At 39.3% G+C, this 26,125-nt stretch overlaps 2 protein-coding genes across 2 annotated transcripts; one reads left to right on the top strand and one right to left on the bottom strand.

Moving 5' to 3' along the window:
- Positions 1-8,854: 8,854 nt before the first annotated feature.
- LOC141645885 (uncharacterized) lies at positions 8,855-11,082 on the top strand. Its single transcript, XM_074454051.1, has 4 exons — positions 8,855-9,021; positions 10,377-10,409; positions 10,533-10,765; positions 10,867-11,082. Exons 1-4 carry the CDS (start codon positions 8,943-8,945, stop codon positions 10,960-10,962), a joined length of 441 nt encoding a protein of 146 aa, XP_074310152.1. The 5' UTR covers positions 8,855-8,942; the 3' UTR covers positions 10,963-11,082.
- A 3,224-nt stretch (positions 11,083-14,306) lies between these two features.
- LOC141648614 (uncharacterized) lies at positions 14,307-20,812 on the bottom strand. Its single transcript, XM_074457342.1, has 6 exons — positions 20,385-20,812; positions 19,117-20,296; positions 18,871-18,966; positions 17,253-18,789; positions 14,655-14,763; positions 14,307-14,541 (listed from the first exon to the last, which is right to left on the bottom strand). The coding sequence occupies exons 1-6, from the start codon at positions 20,810-20,812 to the stop codon at positions 14,307-14,309; spliced, it is 3,585 nt and encodes a 1,194-aa protein (XP_074313443.1).
- Positions 20,813-26,125: the final 5,313 nt, after the last annotated feature.

Genomic DNA, 26,125 nt, shown 5'->3' with positions numbered 1-26,125 from the left:
ATCAAATTACTCCTACATCTCCTCCCATACAAAGCCTCAAACGGTGCCATACCAATACTAGTGTGATAGCTGTTATTATAAGAAAATTCTATCAAGTCCAACCTCTGTTCCCAGCTACCACCAATGTCCATCACACAAGCTCGCAACATATCCTCAAGAGTCTTGATTGTTCTCTCAGTCTGTCCGTCTGTCGCGGAATGAAATGCTGTACTCATCTTCAAAGTTGTTCCCAACGATTCCTGCAACTCCTTCCAAAACCTCGATATAAACCTCGCATCTCTGTCAGACACTATGTCCTTAGGGACTCCATGTAACTTAGGCACGTTCTTTCGATAGGCCATAACCAATTGTGCCTTAGTCCATGTATCTTTCATTGGAACAAAGTGAGCTGACTTGGTCAGTCGATCCACTATTACCCAAATCATGTTGTTACCTTGTTGACTCCTTGGTAAACCCACAATTAAATCCATGGAAATGGATTCCACTTCCACTCAGGTACCTCTAAAGACTGAATCTTCCCTTGTGGTCTTCGCTGTTCCCCTTTAACTCTCTGGCATGTCAAACAACGGGACACAAACTCAGCTGTCTGTTTCTTCATCCCAGGCCACCAAAACGTTTTCTTCAAATCCTTGTACAGTTTGTCACCACCCGGATGTACTGAGTATGGTGTACAATGCGCCTCTGTCATGATAGTCTTTTTCAACTCTTCATCATTAGGGACACACCACCTACCATCGAACCTCAAATTACCATCTGTATGAATAGAAAATCGGGACACAGTCCCTTTTTCTACCCCAGCTCTCCACTCCACCATCTTGGGATCCAACGCCTGTTTACCTCGAATGTCATTATAAAACTCAATATGTACTGTCATATCACCCATGGCGTCTCCTTTCTGCATCATATGTATCCCAAACCTTGCTACTTCATCTCTCAGCCTCATCAAAGATAGAGCTGTACACAGAGAATGTACACTCTTCTTACTCAAAGCATCAGCAACAACATTGGCTTTCCCTTCATGGTAGATGATTTCCATGTCATAATCGCCAATCAACTCCATCCACCTCCTCTGTCTCATGTTCAACTCCTTTTGAGTGAAAATGTACTTGAGACTCTTGTGATCAGAAAATACCTTAAAGATTGCTCCATAAAGGTAATGTCTCCAAATCTTGAGAGCAAACACCACCGCACCCAACTCCAGATCATGAGTAGGGTAGTGCTCCTCATAAGGCTTCAATTGCCTAGAAGCATAGGCAATCACTTTACCGTTCTGCATCAACACACATCCCAACCCATTCTTTGAGGCATCTGTATAAACCTCAAAGTTCTCGCTCCCTTCAGGCAATGCTAAGACAGGAGATGTGATCAAACGCTCCTTTAATGTTTGGAACGCCGTCTCACAACTCTCATCCCAACGAAACCTGTTCTCTTTCCTCATCAACGCTGTCATAGGTCTAGCTATCTTGGAGAAATCTTTCACGAACCGTCTGTAGTATCCAGCTAAACCCAAGAAACTCCTAACCTCAAAGAACATTCTTCTGCTTCCCACTTTGTCACTGCCTCAATCTTCGCCGGATCCACAGCTACCCCATCTTTAGAGATCACATGCCCCAGGAAAGCAACTTTCTCTAACCAGAACTCACACTTGGATAGCTTAGCATACAACTCATGGTCCCTCAAAGTTTGCAACACGATCCTTAGATGCTCCTCATGTTCCTCCTTAGTCTTAGAGTAGACTAAGATATCGTTGATAAACACCACTACAAACTTATCCAAAAACGGTCTAAAGATCCTATTCATCAAATCCATAAACACTGCCGGTGCATTAGACAACCCAAACGGCATCACCACATACTCATAATGACCATACCTTGACGTGAAAGCCGTCTTTGGTATGTCCACCTCTCTAATCTTCATCTGATGGTACCCCGATCTCAAATCAATCTTAGAAAAGACTGATGCACCACTCAACTGATCAAACAGGTCATCTATCCTTGGCAAAGGATACTTGTTCTTCACCGTCACTCGGTTCAGCTCCCTGTAATCTATGCACAACCTCAAACTCCCATCTTTCTTCTTCACGAAAAGAACTGGTGCTCCCCACGGCGATACACTAGGTCTAATGTATCCCTTCTCTATCAGGTCATCCAACTACTTTCTAAGCTCCTCCATCTCCTTAGGACCCATGCGGTACGGTGCCTTAGAGATTGACCCCGTCCCTGGTTTCAACTCTACTGTGAAATCTATCTCTCTTCCCGGCGGCAACCCCGGAATCTCCTCTGGGAACACATCCTCGAACTCTCCCACCACTGGTATCTGATCAACGGTCGGACCCTCTATCCGGCCATCTCTCACATGGCACAATATCAAAGGACATCCCTTCCTCAGATATGACTTCAAAGTAACAGCTGCAATCAACTTAACTTTGGGTTTGACTAGAAACCCACGGTAAGACACACTAACGCCCTTAGGACCTCTTAAAGACACTTTCTTTTGATGACAGTCTATCTTAGCTTTATACTTTCCTAACCAATCCATCCCGACTATCATCTCAAAACCGTCAAAAGGAAACTCTAGCAAGTCTACAGGTAGATCAACTTGCCCAACTATCATATATACATCTCTAAACAACCTCCCACATGATACAGACTCACCCGAAGATATAAAAACTTGCTCACTAACAGACTCATATACCCTCAAACCCAACCGCTTAACATGACTCGAATATACAAACGACTGAGAAGCCCACGAATCAAACAAAATAAAGGTATGAATATCATTAACAAGGAATGTACCGGTGATAATGTGCGCATCTTCCTCAGCTGCTTTCTTCTCCATCATGAATAACTTTCCACTGGTCTTCTGTCCACCTCCCTGGACAAGATCTTGGCCGAGGTGGTCGGCTTAGCACCCGACCCTTGATTGTTGTTGTTGTTCGTCGGGTGGTTTCGATAAGAATTACCGCCGTTGCGGTTGCCTCCACTCTGGTAACTCGACTTCCCGGTTTGGCCATGATCCAGGCCCGGTCTGTTTGCTCGCGTAGCTCGCGCAGTCTCTGGAAAGATCCCGGTGCACTTGTGCACTCATGCCTCTTGTGGCCCACACCACCACAGCTATCGCAGGTCACACCCCAACTACCACTAACGCCTCCTCGGCCACGCCCAAAAGAAGCCCCAGCACTGAATCCTGACCCAAAAGAAAACCCCTTAGACTGATTGTGGTTGCCTTTCTTGTGATTAGATTGGCCACCACCCTCGCTCTCAGACTTCCTCTTCTCACCACCTGACCTCTCCTGAGCCATCTCCACCAACCTCTCGCTCTCCCACCCTCTCATAAGCTTCCTTAACATCGCAAGGACTCCCACGGGTAACTTATCCATAATCTTAGGGGTCAACCCTCTCTCAAACCTCAGTGCCAAATTCTCTTCACTCAAACCCATATCCTCAAAGATACCTAGACTTATCATTGAACTGCCTGTAGTATTCGGCCACCCACGACATCTCAGCGGTCATCTTAAATCTGTCAAACTCTTCTCTCAACTTACTCCTCACATGCTCCTAAGACAAACTCCTTTCTCACAGCCCTACGAAACTCCTCCCAAGGTATAGCGGGTAAGCCTTGGTTTGTATATATCTCCTTAGCACTCACTTTCACCGTATCCCACCACTTGCCACCGCCTCCCTCGGATAGAACGCAGCTGTTCCACTCTCATCTCATCGGACAGTGAACCAAATCTAATATGTTCTCCATCTCTCTAAGCCAACTATCGAGAAGTTTAGGCTCCCCAACTCCCTTATACTCTTTCGGGTTAAACCTCGCTATATAGAGGTTGATTTTAGAATGATCAACCTCCTTATCCTTATCCTTATCCTTCCCCACAGTCCTTAAAGCCTCAGTGAGAGCATCCTGATGCTCCAACATCTTAACGATGTCATCTATGTTCATAAGCTCAGCTCTCGCATATAAAGCAGTCTTCTTGGGCGGCATCTTGAAACTATATATAAGAAAGGGTAGACATAAACACACGTACTAAACTTCAAAACACGAAAACACGCTGCCCAGAACCTACTCGATCGAGTTCCCAAACACACTCGATCGAGTAACGGGCTACTCGATCGAGTGCCCAACATACTCGATCGAGTACCCAAACATCAGACCCTAACAGACCTTCTGATCTCTAACATACTCGATCGAGTGACCCCCTACTCGATCGAGTAACCCTAGTTACTCGATCGAGTACCCAAAAACACGATTCTGGACTCAAAACCGTCAAAAACCCACCCGATCGAGTCAGTCCCACTCGATCGAGTCATGCTAACTCATAAACGCTACCCGCATGCTATATCATATGCTAACATGCTAAAAACTTTATAAACCACATATTATATCACAACTAAGCATATAATGCTACGCATCCTTTCGTTCGATCTACGAGATCGTTATATCATGTTATTAAATGCCACCTTATAAACATCCAACATGTTATCACTCCAACAACAAGTCTACATATATCATTAATCTTTCTTTCACATCTCAACCTTCTACTTCAAACATCCAACAATTAACACACTTCATCACATTCTTACACAAGCTAACCAAGCAACGCATTCGACCTTGACATACACCCCCCATGTGACCGGTTCAAAATTGTAGGGCAAGTTCGCGACTTTAGGACGTCTCCCAAGCCTTTGCATTAGCTCCTACAACTTTTACCCCGGGGTTCATTTTAATTGACTCCCTATGTTCATTAGGTTCATTGGTTACAGGTTTCAGGATCGTCGCTCTGATACCATTTGTAACACCCCCATACTCCAAGTGCCTTACCAGGACCACTCAGGTATGAAGACATTACCATCTCGGTTACCCGAGGCAATGATAATCAAATAAAAAATGAAGAAACAACGTTTAAATATAAATACTTAGCGAAGAGTTACAATTCTCAAAACCAAACCAAATGTGTAATACATGTCCTCAAACTGACTTCTAAATCGAAATGTAAATAACTAATAAGCTACAGCGGAAGACTCCTATCATCATGTCGTGACAATCCCAGCTATCCCAGTACTCATCTCAATACCTGTTCAATATCTGCTCACCATCCCCGAATGGATCACCGTAGGTTTACAAAACAACACCGGGGTCAGTACTAATCACACAATTCAATATATATTAACAATAAGATAAACAGACAGCTTAACTGTCACACACACACAACCACGCTAATTCCAATCATCTCAATCCCTGACTGTCCACTGGACCAGCCCTGCCAGTGAGGGACCGCAGCCGTACCCACTAAATCCCCGCTCCACATAGTGAGCGATAACCCTGTCCATTAATGTGCACATCCCTTCTGTGGCGGGTTCCACAGAAGGCGAAACTAGGGCGTGAAGCCACTCCCGCAAGTGACCCCACTCAGCCGATGCCACGCCTCGCGAACCATAGACGACGATCACAACCACAACCACAATCACAATACAATTACTATATCAAACAACCAAACACAACACATCAACCAATATCCCATTATGGGACTAATAGTGAGTAGGAAATCCTACCTGGTAAGCACACAATCAGACGGTCTCTACTGCTGAGTCAAAAAGCTTCCTCTATGAAACCTCCTCCTATCATACGACATATAAATGCTACCGAATCATATACTATACAAAAACCCCCAAATCCCTTAATTAGGGTTTAACCAAAATAAAGGAAGGACAATAAAAAGGGTACATAGATCTTACCCTCGACGTAAGGAACTCAACGGTATAACCAACGCTAAGAACTGACCTTCCAAACTCCGGGGATTGATAATAATGCGATTAGGATGAAGAACTTGCTTGCTTTCTCTCTTAAACAGTAATTTAGGTTTTGCAAAAGTGATTTAGAATAATGACGACAAAGCTTATATACCTTAATCGCATAATTAACAAAACCCGAGAAAACTCCCCGTAAAACCGGACACTCGATCGAGTACCCGAGGTACTCGATCGAGTACCCCCTTACTCGATCGAGTACCCTAGTTACTCGATCGAGTACCCAACAAGTCAGAAACTTTTCTAAAACGCCACTTAACCTTACTCGACAGAGTAAGGCCTACTCGATAGAGTACCTCAAGACTTATAAATACGGAGTATTACAGTTAAGACATACATAAAGCTAATATTTACATCTTCATAACTCTTGAGGCAGTTTTGGTTTCCACCATCGTTCATGCCCCTTCTCCATATGACATCCTTGCTTTTAAATGAGTCATTTTTTACTTTCATTATGCGCGACTTTGACTAGGTATTTGAGTTGGACTCAGCAAGACGAAATTTGCTCTTGAAAATTTCACAATGAAGTTAATATAAATCATATTGCCAGTTAACTAATCCTATAATCAAAGTTTTTAATAAAACTAATATAGATCTAATCGGATTTACAAGTAATACCTACTATCTATCCTAAACTCTAAAAAATTAAACATTTACTCCCTCCCTGGTCAATAGTTTACACTATCCCTTTTTGAGTGTTTCAGTCAATAATTTACGTTTCTATTTTAGGTATGTTTTATACTCTCTACTTTATTTTTTAGAAATATAAAATCAATTCCCCTCTCTTTGTACCTTGGCCTTTATCTATATATTTTCTCCGTCTCGATCAATTGTTATCTATTACTTTTGGCACAAAGAATATGGAAATAAATATGATTGAATTTGACCACATGCACATGAGCCACAAAAGGTTGACAAAAATGGAAATAGATAACTATTCAATGATACACCCAAAAATATAAATAGATAACTATTGACCGGGACGGAGAGAGTATATGAAGCATATATAAACATTTTATTGAGACAGATGGAGTATTTAGTTATTGGAGAAGTTAGTAATTCTCTAAGATATAAAGATACATCTATATAATAGACATGCAACTTTAATGACTCATATCTTCATAGATGTACACGGGGATAATGATGGGTTCTCAGATACAAAAATATATTTCGTTTTTAACCGGAGACAATATCCATTGAGGTCATGCTACGCCATGACGATAAATAGAGGTAAGAGGCAGTCACTTAATCATGCTGAAATTTATATAAACTCAGATATTAGTCATGGTTAGCTTTAAGTAACAACGTAAAAAACAACATCACCAAGGGATGAATGCTCTACATTGTTGATAGGGAACAAGTATACCAATGCCACACGAAAGATATTGTTTACATGAAGCTCATAGGAAATAATCAGTCTTAATTGTAAATTATGAAAACAAATTCTATTGGTCAAAGATATAAAAATTCTCCAAACATGCTACATATATGATCGAGATACCTGTTGTTTTGCGTACCCTCATTCAGCTTTTACACCGTCTTATGCTTACAGAGTCGAATATATGGGTACATATTGTAGGTTAATCTAATTTACGAAGCACATAAAGGTTAGCTTCAATTATCACATGTTTATTTTGGTAGAATTAAACCACATTTGGCAATACCGTTTTATGTTAACTAAAAATTGATGGTACCTACAACAATAAAAATAGGTAACTACATAATTGAATAATACAACGGTCTCTTTGGATGTTATGCAAGTGATATAATTAATACCAAAGAGAGTAACTTTTACGTTATAGGGTCTGAACGAAGATCCAGCAGTAATCAACTAAATCAACTAGAAGTTTTATGCGTTCCAATTTTTAACATATTTGGACTTTTTTTTATATTTAGTTTAGTTGAATTCTGCTACCAAACATGGCAATGTAAAACAACGTTTACAATATGTTGTTCAAAAAATTCTTGGAACATTCAACATGCACATTGTTAAAGATAATCCTAATTGGAGCCTCGTGCATCGCACGGGCTTTCCAACTAGTTTAATTATTAATATAGGATTAACGAATTAAATACCTACTCTATAGTCGAACAATCGTTCATAAGTGAAGCACTAAAACTTGGAAGAGACGGTCTCTCATTAAGTTATTGAGAGACCAATATTTCGTACCCTTTTATTTGTATTTCGTACCCCTTCTGTTGTTGATCGTAACATAGTAATTTCGTACCTATTTACATAATAAATGTACTCATTTTATCATTAATCATGATTTGTACCTATTTTATTACCTTTAGTACCATTTTTTCTTAAAATTGTACAATGGTCTCTCAATAAAGCTTATTAAGAGACCGTCTCTCAGGAGACCTACTCTAAGTGAAGAATTTTAAGGAGGTTGAGGAAGGTTGTGGTTTCATAAATTGAGAGAAGATAGAGAGAATTAAATTTGATGTTTTTTAACGAAGGGTAGACAAATGGAAAGTTTAGGTTAAGAAGTACTGTAATGAGTAAAAATCGTACTGCGAAAATAAATTGCGTAAATTTAATGTGAGTACTAAGTAGGTAGGTACGGACAAATTTCGGTCCAACAGTCCAGCCTAATCTTGGATCCGGTTTGTTCCTATCAGGATCAGATTGAACCGAAAAGATATTTTTGCTTATAGGTATAACATTAATCCGGTCCAACGGTCCAATACTTTTATTACATTAGTAGTGAAAATAACAGTAGTAATAACGAATGTAATAAAAGTAACAATACTAACAACAAAAGAAAATATATACGAACAATTAGCTTTACCAATTGATTTAAGTAAAATATTAATAGCAGAAATAATGAATTTGTCTATAATTGAATTAATTTCATCGTAATTTTAAGATATATTATAGATAAATTTATAAGTTATGCAATTTTAAAATAATTTTATTTAATTGGAAATAAATTTTAATGTTAACAAAGCTAGTCGGGGTCGGACTGAGCCGGACACAAATACTACTTACGAAGTTACGAATAAAACCCAAAAACATATGTGACATAATTTCATTAACTAATGCGAGTCGAAACCGGAATAATACCGTATATATGAGAAAGGGGTAGAAAGTCCTGTACTTCTTACTTGAACAAAAAAATTAAAATTATGGGCAAAGGAGGTCGCGGTGGCGGTGGTGGTGGTGGAGGCGGGGGCGGTGGCGTTAAGTTACCCCGCTTTATGAGAGGTCACACTTTAACCTTTTCGATTCCATTTATGTTTGCATTAGTTAATTAATTCCTGAATTTTGCTTTGATTGTAGATGTTAATGATTTCGCTTTAATTATAGTTGGGCGTTACATTAATTCCTGAATTTTGCTTTAATTATTCCTGAATTAACCTAGAATTAGTTCCTGAATTATGCTTTAATTATTCCTGAATTTTGTTTCGGAAAATTAAATATTTCTGGTGTTGTTACTGTTAGATGATAAACATAAACATGTTAATGATTTCGCTTTAATTATAGACTAGTATAGATCCCGCGCGAATGCGCGATTTTCTAGATAAACGTATAAACGTATTAGAGAAACAAACAATTAGTAATAATATTAACTTCAATTGAAATTTAATTATAAAATTTACTATTAATAATATTTAGTATTAAGAGGTAGAAAACATAAGGTTCAACACTTTAATACTTGTCGCTTTTTATCAAAAAATAACATTTTATGTAATTTTTTTTCATAATAAATCTATATATATTTAAATTTCGTCTATCAAAATTTTATACTTTTGATGGAATTCAGAGTCAAAATTTGTGAAATTGGGCTCCCAGAAAGAGAATGTAACCTTTGGTTTGAAACTTTGAATGAGGGGGAGTAAATGAAATTAAACAGAATAGCCCAATTGTAGATATTACATAATGAAGCCCAATTGTAGAGTAATTTTCATTTAGGCGGGAAAATATTGGAGTTCTCTTATTCTTTTAGTATAAGGGGATGGGTGATAAATTACTCCCCGCATCCCGATCCCAATCCCAATCACGTGTTTGCTTATTTGTAACCTGAATTATGTAACTTTCCCTCTACCGGCAAGTTCAAAAGGTACTTTATAAGCAAGGGACTACTCCACGGCCTCCACCCGATTGGTTTTGGGATGGAACCTCTTATGACTTATGAAACATACACTCTCTTCTCCTAAATGGGTGCGACCCAGTCACAAATGCGATTCTAACAATAACCGGACCCAAATTCTATAGAGATGTAACTTACTCCCTCTGTTCCGGTTAATTGTTGTCGTTTGGTTTGGCACAAAGACCAAAAAAGAGGAGGTTAATTACTAAATGACAAGTGGATCAAATTGAGTGTCAATGATCAAATTGCTCTTCATATTCGTTCTTAAAATAGAAAAGACAACAATTGATGAAACACCTCAAAATGGAATAGGACACCCAGAGAGAGTACGTACTAGCTAAACGTCCACGTTCGACTGAGTTTTTCTGTTACATACATCTACTAGCTAAAGGTTCTAATAATGATTGTGATTCCATTAGTTGATCCGATCTTCCAGGGTCTAACCTCGCTCTACTTGTGTTTGAAGCAGGTTTTGCTTCTCGGGTTTTCGGACCATCTCAAGGTACTCATATCCCCCCTTACAATGCTCTTTTTCACTCTGTTTGATCCTGTCGTTATACAATGCCTTAGATATAGAATCACTCTTGAATGAGTCGTCTCCTTGTTGTTTTGTTGTATTTGTTAGGTATGGCGGATGCTCTGAATCAAGTAGCAATAGCACGAGGGCTGCGTAATGCGGATGAGCTCGTGGGGAGCCTATTAGGCAAGCAAGTATATGAAGTTTCCTTCAGAGAAGCACTTGATCTGCTCGAGAAAGAGTGCTCGCTTGAGGAATTCGAACATGTCGGAAGGACTTATTATTACAGACCTGGCAAAGGTTATAGGCCATGTAATGACCTCTTGAAAAGATACTTAAAGGTACCAACCTTAATCCAAGATACTAATTACACACTTTATTTTGTAGGACTGATTTTGTGTGTCTTGTTGTTATTCTGACTACTATTCTTTGATTTCTGCAGGGTATGAAGGAATCCGATAGCCATTCGGGGTATCGCCATAATCAATTGAAGAAATATTGTGGCTACACTGATGAAGAATTGAATTCACTTACGTGATGCTTGATTATCTATCTTTATGGATTATGCTCAGATGAAAATCAATATAAGTTGTTCTGTATCATTTACTATATTTTAAGTTCATGGGTACATTGGCGTAACTAATTAAGTGAACTACTGAATGGGGGACTCTTAATCAGCTGTACCAAGTCAATTATGCGCCGAGGACACGACATTTTGGCAAACTAGACACCTAATGAAGTCATGGAGAATGGAGATTAAACATTTATGTTCATGTTTATTACTCCCTCCGTTCCGTTTATTTATTGTCATTTGATTTTGGCACAAAGACCAAGGAAAGAGAAATGGACCAATAACTAAATGACAAGTGGAACAAATTGAGTTTGAATGATCAAATTGCTCATCAAGTTCATTCTTATAATAGATACCCTAATATGAAAAAGGACAACAAATGATCGGGACAGAGGAAATATTATTTTTACTTTTTCAATTCGCCTTTCTTTCATTACTAGTAGTTCCTCCGCGCGCGATGCGCGTGGAGTCCAAAGGACCATCTCCGTCTTTTCAAAAAATATTTAGCCCGACATGATCTATATAATATTTAGTCATGTAACGTCTGCCTTACGTGAACTCTCTAAGGTAATAATTGTTAACAATGGCTACATATTTGTTTAGCAAAAACAAGATTAGATAATGGCTATAGATGCTCGCTCGTTATCTAATTAAGTATAATTCACGGGTACATCTTATGTATAGCACTCCAACATTACGGTACATGACCCACATTATATATCAAACGTGTACAATGACTGAGAATGTTTCTTTAGTAAATAGTTTCGTATTTGGCCAACACTTAAACCCCAACATTACAGTATACATAACCCAATGTACTACTAAACGAAAGAGTAGTACTGGCTAAATGTTTCCTATTGACGGAGATCCGACTTTCGTTGTCACTCGTCATAACTCCAACTCAAGTGTTGTCCTGACCTTGCATTTTGTGGTTACCTGTGATATGGATAGAATCACATTAACTCGGAGAAGAGCAGATTCAATAGTCCATATAAAGACAAACTACTCCAGAAATTTAGCTGGAAGATGACCATAATTGAACAAAATATGAATCTGGAGACACAAGTGTGTGCCTGCCTTTACTCCATTTAGAACTTAGAACTACACTCAGCTGGCTCAACACCATAACCCTAATTGACATGTGGTTAATGTTAAAAACAATGTTTGAAACTATATAAACTAATTTTGAAGAGAGGGATCAATGTTTAAACAATGTGAAAAAAATACAAACTCCACGCTGTTAATAATAAAATAAAATCTTATTCTACAAGGAAAATCGAGTATCCAACTCTATATTACAAAGAAAATCGAGTATCGAACTCTATATTACAAGGAAAACTACCTATAATGCTTAAATCCATCATATTCCAGAACTAAATATTCCAGAACTAAACATAAACGAGTATCCAACTCTATATTAAAAGGAAAACAACCTATAAATCTATAATGCTTAAATCCATCGTATTCCCAAACTAAATAAAAATTGAGTATCCAACTCTATATTAAAAGGAAGACTACTTATAATGCTTAAATCCATCTTATTCCAAAGCCACAGAAAATCGAGTATCCGACTCTAAGAGCATGTTTGGCCTCGATTCTCAAAAATGAGTTTTTGCTTTTCAAGTTTAATTTTTCAAAAGCGTTTTTTAAAAGCAGAAGCAACAAATTGCTGCTTCTATTTCTATGGGCAAAAATATGGAATTTTAGCTTTTGAGATTTTTTTTTTAACTTTTAGAAAATAGTATGTTTGGCCAAAAAGTGTTTTTGAGGCCAAAAACACTTTTTCAAGCTAGGCCAAACACACACTAAATGAAAAACTACCCACAATGTTTCCTCCCAACGTATTCCAGAGCCAAAGAAAATTAAACCGACTATCCATAATGTCGAAACACGGCCCGTCGACCCGAAAATCAAAATGTACAGATTAAAATAATAAAAATAAAATAAAAAAGGAAGAGACATACTGGCATGATCGACCAAAAATGGATTTAATCGGAGCGGCGACGGCATCTGCGATCACGCCACCGATATCACTCTGTTACAGTATGCTTAACAATGGCGGAATCAATCAATACATCATTTGTTTTTTACAGTTTCAATTCTTCTTACTTCTCTCTCTAATACTCTCTAACAAACAATCACAAGTTGAGCAAGGCTCCTTGACGCCATTGTTGTAGTTGCAGTAAGCTTGATTCCGCCATTGTTAAGCATACTGTAACACACTCAGAGCTTTACTTGTAGATGCCCCCATACAATCATATGCTACTACAAATTAATAAACAAAACATTAAATATTTTTCAAAATCAAACATTTTATTAAAATCGAGAAACTAGAAAAAATTGGGAATGAATTAATGAATAGTACAAGTAGAAATTACATACCAAAATGATTTTAAACGTAGAAAATAGAAGGAATTTAGGATGATTTACGCCTTTGGAAATTGAATTCTGCTTCAATTTTTGTGTTCAATTTTCTAGGGTTTTGCTTGTTTTTGTGTTTTTTTGTTGATAGAGAAAGGGCGCCAAATGTATAACCGTCGGTTGGAGTTGGTTAATTCTTTGGAATATCATAGATACTCACGTGACCATTAGTCTCTCTTCAGACTGTAGGGGTATTCAATTATTCATTATCCAGCCCGGACCGGAAAATTGGCCAGATCGGAATCGGAATTAGAATTAAGAATTCGGTTTGGTTTCCGGCCGAAGTTTTTCAAGCACTCGGGCTTTCGATCCATTTTGGTTCGGATAGGAACGACCGAATTTATGGGTTAACTTTTTTTACCTATGTTAATTTACATATACATATGAGTTTTTATAAAAAAATTGTTCAAATATGCTTAATTTATCGTTATTATATAGTAGTACAAGTAATACATATTTCTTCAAAGTCCTTTATAAATTTAATATAGGTAAGTACGGACAAATTCTGGTCCAACGGTTCAGTCTGGTCTTGAACCCGGTTTGTTCATGTCAAAATTGGATTGAACCGGAAAGATATTTTGCTTATAGGTATAACATTAATCCGGTCCAACGGTCTTGTACTCTTATTACTACATTAGGAGTGAAAGTAGCACACTAACAGTAGTACTAACGAATTTAGTAAAAGTAACAATACTAACAACAAAAGAAAATATATACAAACAATTAGCTAACCAATCGATACATTAATAACGAGAGTAGTGAATTTGTCTATAATTTATTTCATCGTAATTTTAAGAAATGTCATATAAAAATATATTAGTGATAAATTTTTGAGTTATACAACTTTAAGGTAATTTTATTTAATTTTTTTACAGCTGTAAATAAAGGGTTTATACAGATGACATTTGACTCATTTGGTCAAATGCACTTATTTTAGTAATACCATAAAATAAAACAACAAAGTACCTACATCTGCTAACATAAGAGTGTTGATGGCGTACGGCTGACTGCACACAAAGATCATCTTCAACATCCCCATCATTCATGAAGGGACGGTTATTAGAGCTGGCCAAATGGTCGATCATACCTTTACTCATCTTTACAGACAAAGTTTCGGAGAAATACCTGCAATAAGACACAAAAACGTGTCTCGGAGATTCATCCCCTTCGCTATGATAAACAACATCTGAAGGCCTATGAGAAACTTGAACCATCAAGAAAGCGCAAAGTGCACTTACGCCACTAGGACGTAGAAGGAAAAGGCGGAAAGCAGACCAAGATCTGCCACCAAAGGAGAGAAAACTCCTACACTTTGGAGAACAATCCCTATGACAAGAAACTCGTAGCCTAGAAAAACGAGAAAGTATATAGCCAACGTTATAGTAAGCAACCTGCACAGACCCCTTACCAAAACCATCTCAAAAGGCCGAAAAGAGATGGACACAACACAAGCCGGATGCAAAATTACATTTGTCGTTATTGACTCCCTAATAATATGACAAACCATTCCCCCAATGGCTAAGGGACAGGACACCCTCAGCCAAAAGAAGGTTATTATTTGAACAAACAAATTAAAAGGCACAGACATTGATTAAGCATTAAAAAAAAGTGGAGACTATCGCATCCGACACAACCACAAACACCACCAGACCCCAAGCTTCCCCTACCAGGCCCGACAGTGCAACCCTCACAACCAAGACCTCACTCCAAACGAAAACGGAGGCGGAGATAGCTGTGACTTCACAAAAACGCAGCAACCTAAACCAAAGACACCCATTTCACCTAACGAAACCTCCCAGGACCACCGCCATACATGCAACAAGACCAAAACAAAGACGACCTTGACAAACACAAGTGACACAGGAACCACAACGACACCCAATTCATTGATTGAACGATTTATATTGTTGAAAGTCATATGATCGGTCGATTCTAATATGTCGTTTTAGATCTAAACTTAACATCCAATCACTATTATTAAGTCGGTCTAATTCAATTATCGTGGCCTATACTAGTCTTAACCCAGTCGGTGAAAATCCTAGTTTATGCAAGACTAATTAATCAATTATGATCAGTAATTAACTAATTAGAAGTAAGACAATAATTGAACAACAATCCAAAGCAATTTAACAATTAATTCATAATTAGTTAACCCATTTTCTAACCACCTAGATTCCCTTTCACCCTAGATAATAGATTTAGCTATTCATGATAAAAGGGAATAACAACAATAAGATTAACGAACAGCATGATTAAAAGCATAAAAGATGAACAAGCAATTGAATTAATAATTGAGAAAAGATTAGAACAATACCGTAATGAAGAACAATAGATCCGATGCTAAATTAATGTAAACTAATCTAAAACTATTCTAAGAGAGTTTTTAGAGTAGCTATACGAAACTAGGTAAAAATAAAGCGTAAAATAAACTAGGGTACGATTTAGGTATTTATAATAAAACATAACCGACTTAAGGAAAATTGCGGAAAATCTGGAAATACACGGTTCCTCGATCGAGCCTGGTCTTACTCGATCGAGTCACCAATTTCCTCGATCGAGCCTGTGCTTAGTTGATCGAGGAATCACTCAGTTTCTGCTCTTTTCTTCGTGTTGTCTTCTTAACTTCTCTTCCTTCATTCTTATGGATTCTCGTGTCATGCTTCATGTATTTCTTCATGCCCACTCCGCGATGCCCATTTCATTCCTTTGCTCCTCAAATGCATCATTCCTGCATTAAACATCAAATAGCGGAAGTATCAACATTCTAACATAAAAGGCATGTAAATAATATAAACTAGCACGAAAACCGTATCAAAAGCAATTAAGTGGAGGCATAAATATGCATATAATTATGACTGATCATGTACTAGTAAAATGTAATGTGTTTGACAAGTTTACATCATATAGTTAATAATGACCATAACATTAACTCTTTGGGCTGCAGTGTCGAATTGTCAGTTGTGACGGCTTTGTAAAGGTTTTGAAGGTTAGCATAATTGTGACTTGTTAGCATCAAGAGTTCAAGACCGCTATATTTATTATTCCGCAGTTGGGTCAATGCGTGTTACTACATGATCTATTGATCCCAGTATGCTGTAGTTTCAACTTCTTGGTTTTCAATACAGAAAATCATGGCTTGGTTCAATCGGATCGGTTGTTACCTAAGGTTATTTAAGGGTCCTCCTGTTCATTGAACTCGAATGTTACGCCGACAAATCAGACAAGGTAAAGACACTATCAAAATCGGACCATTATGCCTACAAAAACAGACCAAGTATAGATATAAAACACTTAAAATTTTATAGAAGTCCGTTCCGCTATCCAGTCCATAACTACGAAAACATTTCCTCTACTTTTTTCCCTACGCAATCACATATGTTTATAAACGGAAACTACGAAAGAAATGAATAGAATCCCGACCCATTTAAATCGGTCAGTTTTATTCGTTCTACTTAGAGCCGGTAAAAGTTGAGCCGATCTGAGGAACCTGACCCGACCCGCCAAACTCAACCCGATAGAACTCGAGAATTGGGTAAACCGAATCGACCCGACCCGAACCCGATAACCGATAGCGGCCTTATTTTTTGCAACCCGAACCCGACCCGCCTCTTCACCCGATACCCGATGGATAACCAGATAAAGAATTAGTTTAATAATGATGTAAATAAGACCAAATGATATTCTTCTTAATTGTTTTCACTTAAACTACAATTACCTATATTTTTTTTTTTATTTTTTTTAAAAAACCCCAAAAGGGATTTAAATATCATTAACACAATCAAAAGAGACTAACTCGACAATGTTTAGCGGAAGTACATCAACCCAAAAACGCCTACCTTGCAACCACGGCCTTACATGAGCAAGTTCATGAGCCACCTTATTACTAGAATGCCTAACATAGGAAAATTCAACAGAGTTAAAGAAAGAACAAAACGAATAAATGTCGTCATAAATAAGATATAAATCACTACGGCCTTGCTTCCGCTTGCGCAAGTCTTCTATCACATCCAAACAATCACTTTCGATTTCAACATCCGATATCTCCATATTCTTCGCCTCATGAAGACCCATAAGAATCGCTCCAGCCTCGAGCATAGACGGTTCCCGCATCTCTTCCTTCTGGACCGTGACACCCCATAAAACCTTCCCTTCATCATTACAGCAAATAGCACCCAGACCCAATCCCGCACCCGCCATTGTTCCTGCGTCAACATTGATCTTCACCCAACCCGACTTTGGTTTAATCCACCTTTGAGGCACCACTTCACGCTCCACACCCTCTGAACCTGCCACCCCTCCCATTTCCTCAACAAGCTCCCTCACCCGGTGCAGCACACCCTCCACACTCCACCGTACTCCTTCAAAAACAACCTTATTACGCATTTCCCATATCGCCCAACTTTCCGTCATTAACTCCACACATTCCGCCATACCCTTATCCCTCATCACCGCCTCTATCCAGTCCCTTATACGATCGAATTCCACACCCGACAGCACATCCACCCCCAGGCCACCCCATACACCCCGTACCCAACTGCACTCTCGCACAATATGAATACCCGACTCCACATCATACTCGCAAACAGGGAAGTCATTCACAGTCCCCAGAATCCTTCTAGCTATATTATTGTTTGTAGCAATAGCATCGTTGCAAAGTTGCCAAAAGAATACTTTAATGCGAGGTAAAACCGGAACTTTCCATATCCTCTTCCATAACCATTCCTCGCTCGAGTAATCCGATTGTTCCTCCTGACACCCACCTCCCTTCGACAGTGCCCCATACGCCGTTTTCACGGAGTAGTTACCATCCCTTGTCAACTCCCAACACCACACATCTCTAGAATGGTTCCCATCTAGCCGGATACTCAGAATGTTATCCGCTTCAAATGCAATGAAGGTCGCGCGAACCAAATAAGCATCCCAGCTATTCGTTTCAGGCCGTATGAGATCCGAAACTCGCATCTCCATATCAGAGTTTCCACGAGCTGTCAACACCATTTTTGAAGACGTCCCAGGCAACCACGGATCCACCCAAACACGCGTGTCTAACCCATCTCCAATTCTCTTACGCGCCCCTAATTTAACCACATCTCTCGCTTCCCAAATGCTCCTCCAAGTATAGCTAGGTGTCACACCAAATTCTGCCTCCATAAAGCTTGTCGATGGAAAATACTTAGCCTTCGAAACCCGTACCATTAAAGATTCGTTCTCAGTCATAAGCCGCCAAGCCTGCTTACCAAGTAGTGCAATATTAAACCTATTAAAATCACGGAAACCCAATCCACCTCTCGACTTTGGAAGACACAGACGATCCAGGGCCACCCATGCCAGCTTCCTCTTACCCCTATCCGCCCCCCCACCAAAACCCGGACACTAGTGAACGTAATTCATCGCAAAAATTAGCAGGCAGCTTGAAAACACTCATGGCATATGTCGGAATCGATGGGCAACTACCTTTACCATCACTTCCCGCCCTGCCTTACTGAGCAGCAAACCACGCCATCCCTGCAACTTCTTACTCAACTTATCCCGGATAACTTTTGAGATCACCTGCTTCGAATGACCCACCATCGTAGGCAGACCCAAATAACGGTCTTGAACACCTACCACCCGAACCCCAAGTACTGCCGCCACCCTTTATTTTCTGTCTCCCCTCGTCCCCTTGCTAAAAGACACAGTCGTTTTATCGAAGTTAATAACCTGACCTGAAGCTCTTTCATATTGTGCTAAAATATCCATTACCTTTTTAGCCTCCGACTCAGCTGCTTTAACAAAGAAGATACTATCATCAACAAATAGTAAATGAGAGATAACAGGCGCCGTGGGAGCAATTCGAATTCCATGCAAAGTGCCAGCCTCCACCGCGCGTTTCATCACACTAGATAAAACCTCAGCGCACAAAATAAATAAATATGGGGACATTGGATCGCCCTGCCTCAAGCCTCTCCCTGGATAAATAGGATTAGACAGCTCACCATTCACCACTACCTCATAAGACACCGTCCGCACACAATTCATCACCCTATCTACCCATACCCCATCAAATCCCATACGCAGCAACACTCTCTCTAAAAACACCCACTCCACGCGATCATATGCTTTGGACATATCGAGCTTCAATGCCATGTGGCCACCACCCCCTCTTGAATTTTTCATGAAATGGAACATCTCAAACGCAAGAAGAATATTGTCAGTTATTAGACGACCCGGAGTAAAGGCACTTTGATTTTTTGACACTATATCTCCTAAAAACTGCTTCAATCTATTAGCTAACACCTTCGAGACAATCTTATAAACCACGTTACACAAACTTATTGGCCTAAAATCCACCATCCTGTCCGGAGCCTTCTTCTTTGGAATGAGGACAATATGGGTTCTATCAAAATTGCTCAAAAAGGCCGCACCATTTAAAATACTCAAACACTGTCTAACCACAGAAGGCCCAACTATATGCCAATATGTTTGGAAAAAGAGAGCATTCATACCGTCCGGCCCTGGAGCTTTAAGCGGATGCATCTGATTCAAAACTTCCACAATTTCAACCTCAGTATAATTAGCTCGAAGTATATTATTCATCTGCTCTGTAACCCGCCCCTCAACCCCGCTTAACAACCCATCAAACACTTCGGGTCCTGAGGAAGCAAACAGATTAAAGAAATAACATGAGGCGCCATCAGCAATCGCACCAGTGGTAGCCCTCACGCAACCATTGTCATCCACCAAACGACCTATATAGTTCCGCTGCTTCCTTTGTGTCGCCTTTCTATGAAAAAACTTAGTATTCTTATCTCCATCTTTCAGCCATATAGCTCTTGACCTTTGCCTCCAGAAAAGCTCCTCCTGCCGAATCAACTTAGCTATATCCCGTACCAACCCTTGCCTCTCACGCACCAACCGCACACTTCGTGTACTCTCATTCAGCTCTCTCAATCTTTTTCTCTTAGTATTAATATCTCTAACAATCTTACCTATATTCAATCCCTTCCATTTTTGCAATTCTTGCGCACATCTCGAAATAGTTTCCCAGAACATCAATATCATTATCATCCCATGACCTCCGAATAGCATCCTCACATCCCTCCTCCCCAACCCAGATATGTTCAAACCTAAACCGCCTCCTTAGTCCGCTAGCTTCACTCACACGTTTATCGAAGACAACCTTCAGGGGCGCATGATCAGACCATTCACGATCCAGATGGACCAGTTTAACATAGGGAAACTTATCGAACCACAGATCTGTACCCATCGCTCTATCAATTCTACATTGTCTATTATCATCGTCAGCTTGTCCATTATCAAAAGTAAACTCATATCCTTCATATGGAAGATCTCTTAACCCACAATTGTCAACTGCATCCCTGAAGTTGTTCATTTTGCCACTGAGCTCTAGAACCATCCTTCATCTCAGTAGAATACATAATCTCATTGTAATCGCCCACACACAGCCAAGGCTCATGTGATTGACTTGCCAGAATACGAAGCCGCTGCCATGAAAGATGTCTATCCTGAATAGCAGACCAACCATAGAAACCAGTTATACGACACTTCTCCCAATCGAACTCCACATCAAAATCCATATAATGTACAAAAGCAGATCGAAGAGTACATGTAATATTACTACGTCATAACATTGCGAGACCACCCGACCTTCCCATACTATCTATCGCCACCCCAGTAAAACCATCGAACTTCCCCCACACACCTTGCATTTCCTTACTACTTAATTTCGTCTCACAGAAAAATACAATACTAGCCGCTTCCCGACGGAGCAAATTCCTTAATCCGCCCACTGCAGCGGGGTTGCCCAGCCCCCTGCAGTTAAGGCTCAAGAGATTCATTGGGCCTGACGGGGTTGAAATGAATCAACCTCCGCCTCAGATATTACCATCGTCACATCCCTGTGAATCATAGACTTCTTCGAGACATTTGTCTCCCCCACTTCGTCATCACCCCTAATCCTCTTTTGATTCTCATTTAACATTGAATTGGTAAGAACCTGTTCAGCATTCACACTATTCCCACCCTCCTGTCGCAATATTCTCTGCCACTTCTTCCCATACCTCGACACGACACCACTACCATTCAGTCCCACGTCAACCCCTGCCCCTGCAGCCACCATATCAGTCCCCTCTTCAGAACACCGCTCCCCCACATTACCCCTCCTAACCTCCGTTTCCTCCTCATCTGTCACAACCAGCGCTATCGAAGGAGTCCCTTGCGTGACCACATTCTGCCCCTCCCCCAAAGATGCCTTATTCGTCCCCACAACACCTGAACTAACCAATCCTGCCTCCTCATCAACTATACTCCTCAGCTCAACCCTTGTCTTCCCCAATCTAACTTTCTGAGTATTCGATAAAGCAAAGCGTTGTAATTTTTCAATCATCTCCTTTTCGCTCCGTCTATACTCCTCTTCGAATTCAGGCCTTAAATCTCCACTAGTCTTCTTACCCTCCGTCACACCCGCCTTACCACCCCTCCACGGTGATGCACGTAACTTATCCCCAAACCTTAGCTCCTCCTCTTCATACGGTCCTTCCTCACAATCTTTCTCCCCATGTCCCAACACACCACACTCATAACAAAACACGGGCAATCTCTCATACTTAACGTCAAACGACGTCACTTTCCCATTCGGCATACAAATCTCAACAGAAGATCGAAGTGGTTTCCTGACATCATGTAATACTCGAATTCGAACTGCTCGTTCCATCTCAGGAAAAGCGGCATCATCCCTACCAACATAACTACCCAACTGCGAACCCAGACGACTCAAGTTATCTTCATTCATCCGACCCTTAATGGGTAGGTCATAAATTCGAGCCCAAATTGGAAGATAGAACAACGGGGTATCAGTCATCTTCTCATCACCATTAGATTCATTGAAGCACCACGCATACTTATCGAAGTGCCACGGTTGTCCCTCCAGTACCTCAATCTTGTCCCTCTCATCTTCAAAACGAAAAATAAAAGTCCGTTCTTTGGTATCTAGCACATTGCCTATCACACGCCCAACTGGATTCCAAATTCGGAGCATCGTATCGATAGCAGCACGAATATTAATCGCTTTCGATGCCCAAATCTTACCAATAATTATCTTCTCTGCCCTAGACTCCTGTGCGTCGTCACCTTCGATAGCCCAATCAAACACCTCACCCCCTCCACCTGTCAAGCCGCCCATGACTCCCTTCCCCTTACTACAACTACCGCGTTCCATAATAGCCTATTACAAACTCTAATAGACAGGTATGTAGTAAAGTAGAAGAACGAGAACAATTCTTGACCAAATTCGTCCCAAAAAAGCAGAAAAACAAAACCCTAGCAACCAATCCAATTCCTACTCACAGACTTTTAAAGGTTAAAGATGAAAGAAAACCAACCTACAAGCACCTGCTGTAGAGGAGGACCTTGATCAAGAAGGAATAAGACTAGAACTCCCAGAGAGAAAACCCTAGAGAGTAAAATTACCTATATATTGTTTAAATATAAAACTAACCATCAAAAATTAAATACATAAAAAAAATATACGCGGTTAACCTGACCCGCTAATAACCTGACCCGACTTGCTACCCACTAATGACCCAACCTGACAATGACCCGAAATGAACTGTAATCGACCCGACCCATCGCTGACCCGATATAACCCAAACCCAATATGACCCGACCCACATAAACCCGACCCATAACCAACCCGAGTGACCTAATTGCCATCTCTATTTCTACTTGTCCACAAGCTAATATAAGATCAATCTTGTGACGGATACCGTTTCTTCTCACAAAATACCCATCAAGAGGTGAGTGGGAAGCACATGGGGGGTGCACACTTTATCCCCTCTCCCTTTTTATGAGAGGTCACAAGTTTATGACGGGATTACACAAATTTTCATTTGTGACGGATATCGCTGTCACAAATGAGAATTTGTGTAAACTATATGCAAAAAGTACAAAAGCATGCAATTTACGTAACTGGTGACACATTCATTCGTAGCATTCAAGTCGGCAAAAAGTCCATCCACATCATGATTCATGACTAGACCTGTTAAAACTTGATCCGGTCTGAAAAACCCGACCCGTTCGACCCGTTTTTAGGATTACAGACCCGGTTTTTTGATCCGCGACCCATTTAACCCAAACCTGAAATAACCCGTTATTTTAGGGTCGAGACCCGACCCGAGCGGGTCGACCTGTTGGGTCAAAGGTAAATCAAAATTTTTATTAAAATATTAATATTTATATATTTTATTTGACAAAGTAGTTAAAAAAATATTTTTTTTATTACTTAAAATTACAAAAACAACTAAAAAGTCAATTTTATATAACTTTTATAATATTTAATAACAAAATAATTATTAAAAAAACTTTATTTTAATAATTATGTCAATATAATTAATGAAAAAGTTGAATATGATTAAAATATTAATTTTAAATATGTTTTACATTTTTAAAAAATATTTTTTTAATTAAAAAAATCGTTTGAAAAAAACGTTAGAAATTATTTATTGACCCGTATTCTGACTCTAACCTGACCCGTGACAGTGACACATATAAGTATATAACCCGACCCGTTCCCGACCCAACCCGACCCGTATTCTGACCTGACCCGCATGACCCGCCCCGCCCGACCCGTTTGATAGGTCTATTAATCATGACCCATGCAGATAAAATGAGTGAATGGACTATGGATTACATACTACGGAGTAGATTTTTTTGGAAAGAGAATAATAGATCAATGATATCACTGGTGACGTAAACAACAACCAGTCCACCTAGATCTGTCAAACGGGATGGGCGGGTCGGATCTCAGGTCGGGAATACGGGTCGGGTAAGAATACCGGGTCAGGTTGAATACCGGGTCAGGTTGTACAGATCACGGATCGAGTACGGGTCAAGAAATAATTTCTAACGTCTTTTTTAAAAGATTTTTTTAATTAAAAATTATTTTTTTTAAAATTAAAACGTATTTAAAATTAATAAATTAATCATATTCAACGTTTACATAAATAATTATTATAATAATTATTTTATTATTAAATATTATAAAAGGTATATAAAATTGACTTTTTAGTTGTGTTTGTAATTTTAAGTAATAAAAAAAAATTTAATTATTTTTTCCAATATCAATATTTTAATAAAATTGATGATTTACCTTTGATCCAACGGGTCGAACCATTCGGGTTTAGTCTCGACTATAAAATAACGAATTATTTCGCGTTCACACCAGATCGCGGGTAAAAAACCGGATTTGTAACCCTAAAAACGAGTCGGGTGGGTCAAGTTTTGACAGGTCTAAGTCCACCCCATCACGTATTTTGGCAAATGGCAATTAGGCACCTCTCTAATCCTACATTTGGAAGATCAATCTAATAAGAAAATAAATTTTGGAGCAATTATGTGGTATGTGATGTCAAACTAGTACCTTTACAACAACACTCCAGGGTTTCGATAAATTCCATAAATTATAGCTTAAGGAGTAGACTTGATAAACTGGTCAATCGAATCAGGTTCAGATCGGTATAATTCGGGTTCGTGTTGTTTGGGAATTCAGGCTGGGTCGGGTCAGGTAAGATTTGAGTCATTTTGGATTGTGTTATTTTCAAGTTATTTGGGGATAACAATCAGTTTTCGGTAATAAACATTCAGGTTGGCTTGAATAAAAAAACACACTTTGGGTTTCGAGTTAATTCGGGTTCAGGCGCAACCTTACCTTTATATGTTAGTGAGATATAAAAGACGTTACTTCTAAATAACCCTAGATGAAGATTGCATCAAGAACTGCTTATAATGATCGCTATAACAATTATATAATTAATACCCCGTACAATAATTTTATTTGAGTTTATGCAAAAATGTTACGAAATATTTATATTTATGATTTATGATTTATGATTGACCCCAATAAAATAAATGGATTTTAATCAATGTCATATGGTCCAATATTAAATCAAAGGCCAAGGTTGTGCATATACAGAAGTTTTCTAGAAAGCCGATGATTTTTTTAGTAATATCCATGCAATTATGTGCGACAACAAAATAAAATACTACTCCATGAGGCATTATGTATGCCTTTTTATGGTTGAATGCCTTCCAATGAATGTTTTTCCAAAATGGGGTTTAATAACAAACAAATTAATGAAAAGGGTTAACTTTGAAAGTAATTACCAAAAATGGGTCCACGTAGGCTCGGTTTTGGCGAAGCTAGATTCCGGATTATAGTCGCTCAGCCGGACGACGACTCGAGGTGAAAACGCTCAGCCGGACGACGACTTGCAACATTTTTCGGGGAAAAAAAAAATTGCTAGTGGGAAGAATCGAGCCCGCTTTAATTTGCTACATCAATAAACTGCTAACCACTGCACCAAGAATACTTACTTGTCTACTTAATGCACTTATAGTTACATATACCATTTAATAAACAAAATGCAGAGCTTATGACCACTTATTAATTAAATTGCAGCGCTAGAAAGACATAATTGTTTTCTTGGTTCAGTGGCTAGTAGAATAGTTTTAATGCTGTTGCTTCCGAGTTCGATTCTAGTTACGGTCAGTTTGATTTCCTTTTTTTTTTTTTTTTTTTTTTTTTTGTAAAATACTATAGTCGCTGGGCCCCTAAGCGACTTGGGCCTTAGTCGCTGGGCCTCAGAGCAACTTTGTCTAAAATACCCGATCCTTAAAAGCAACCGTAATTTCTTGTCACCCAAAATGTAGTCGC

The sequence above is a fragment of the Silene latifolia genome, chromosome 3 (genome assembly GCF_048544455.1).
Source record: "Silene latifolia isolate original U9 population chromosome 3, ASM4854445v1, whole genome shotgun sequence".
NCBI classification, from domain to species: domain Eukaryota; kingdom Viridiplantae; phylum Streptophyta; class Magnoliopsida; order Caryophyllales; family Caryophyllaceae; genus Silene; species Silene latifolia.
This window is presented reverse-complemented; position numbering and strand designations above follow the sequence as displayed.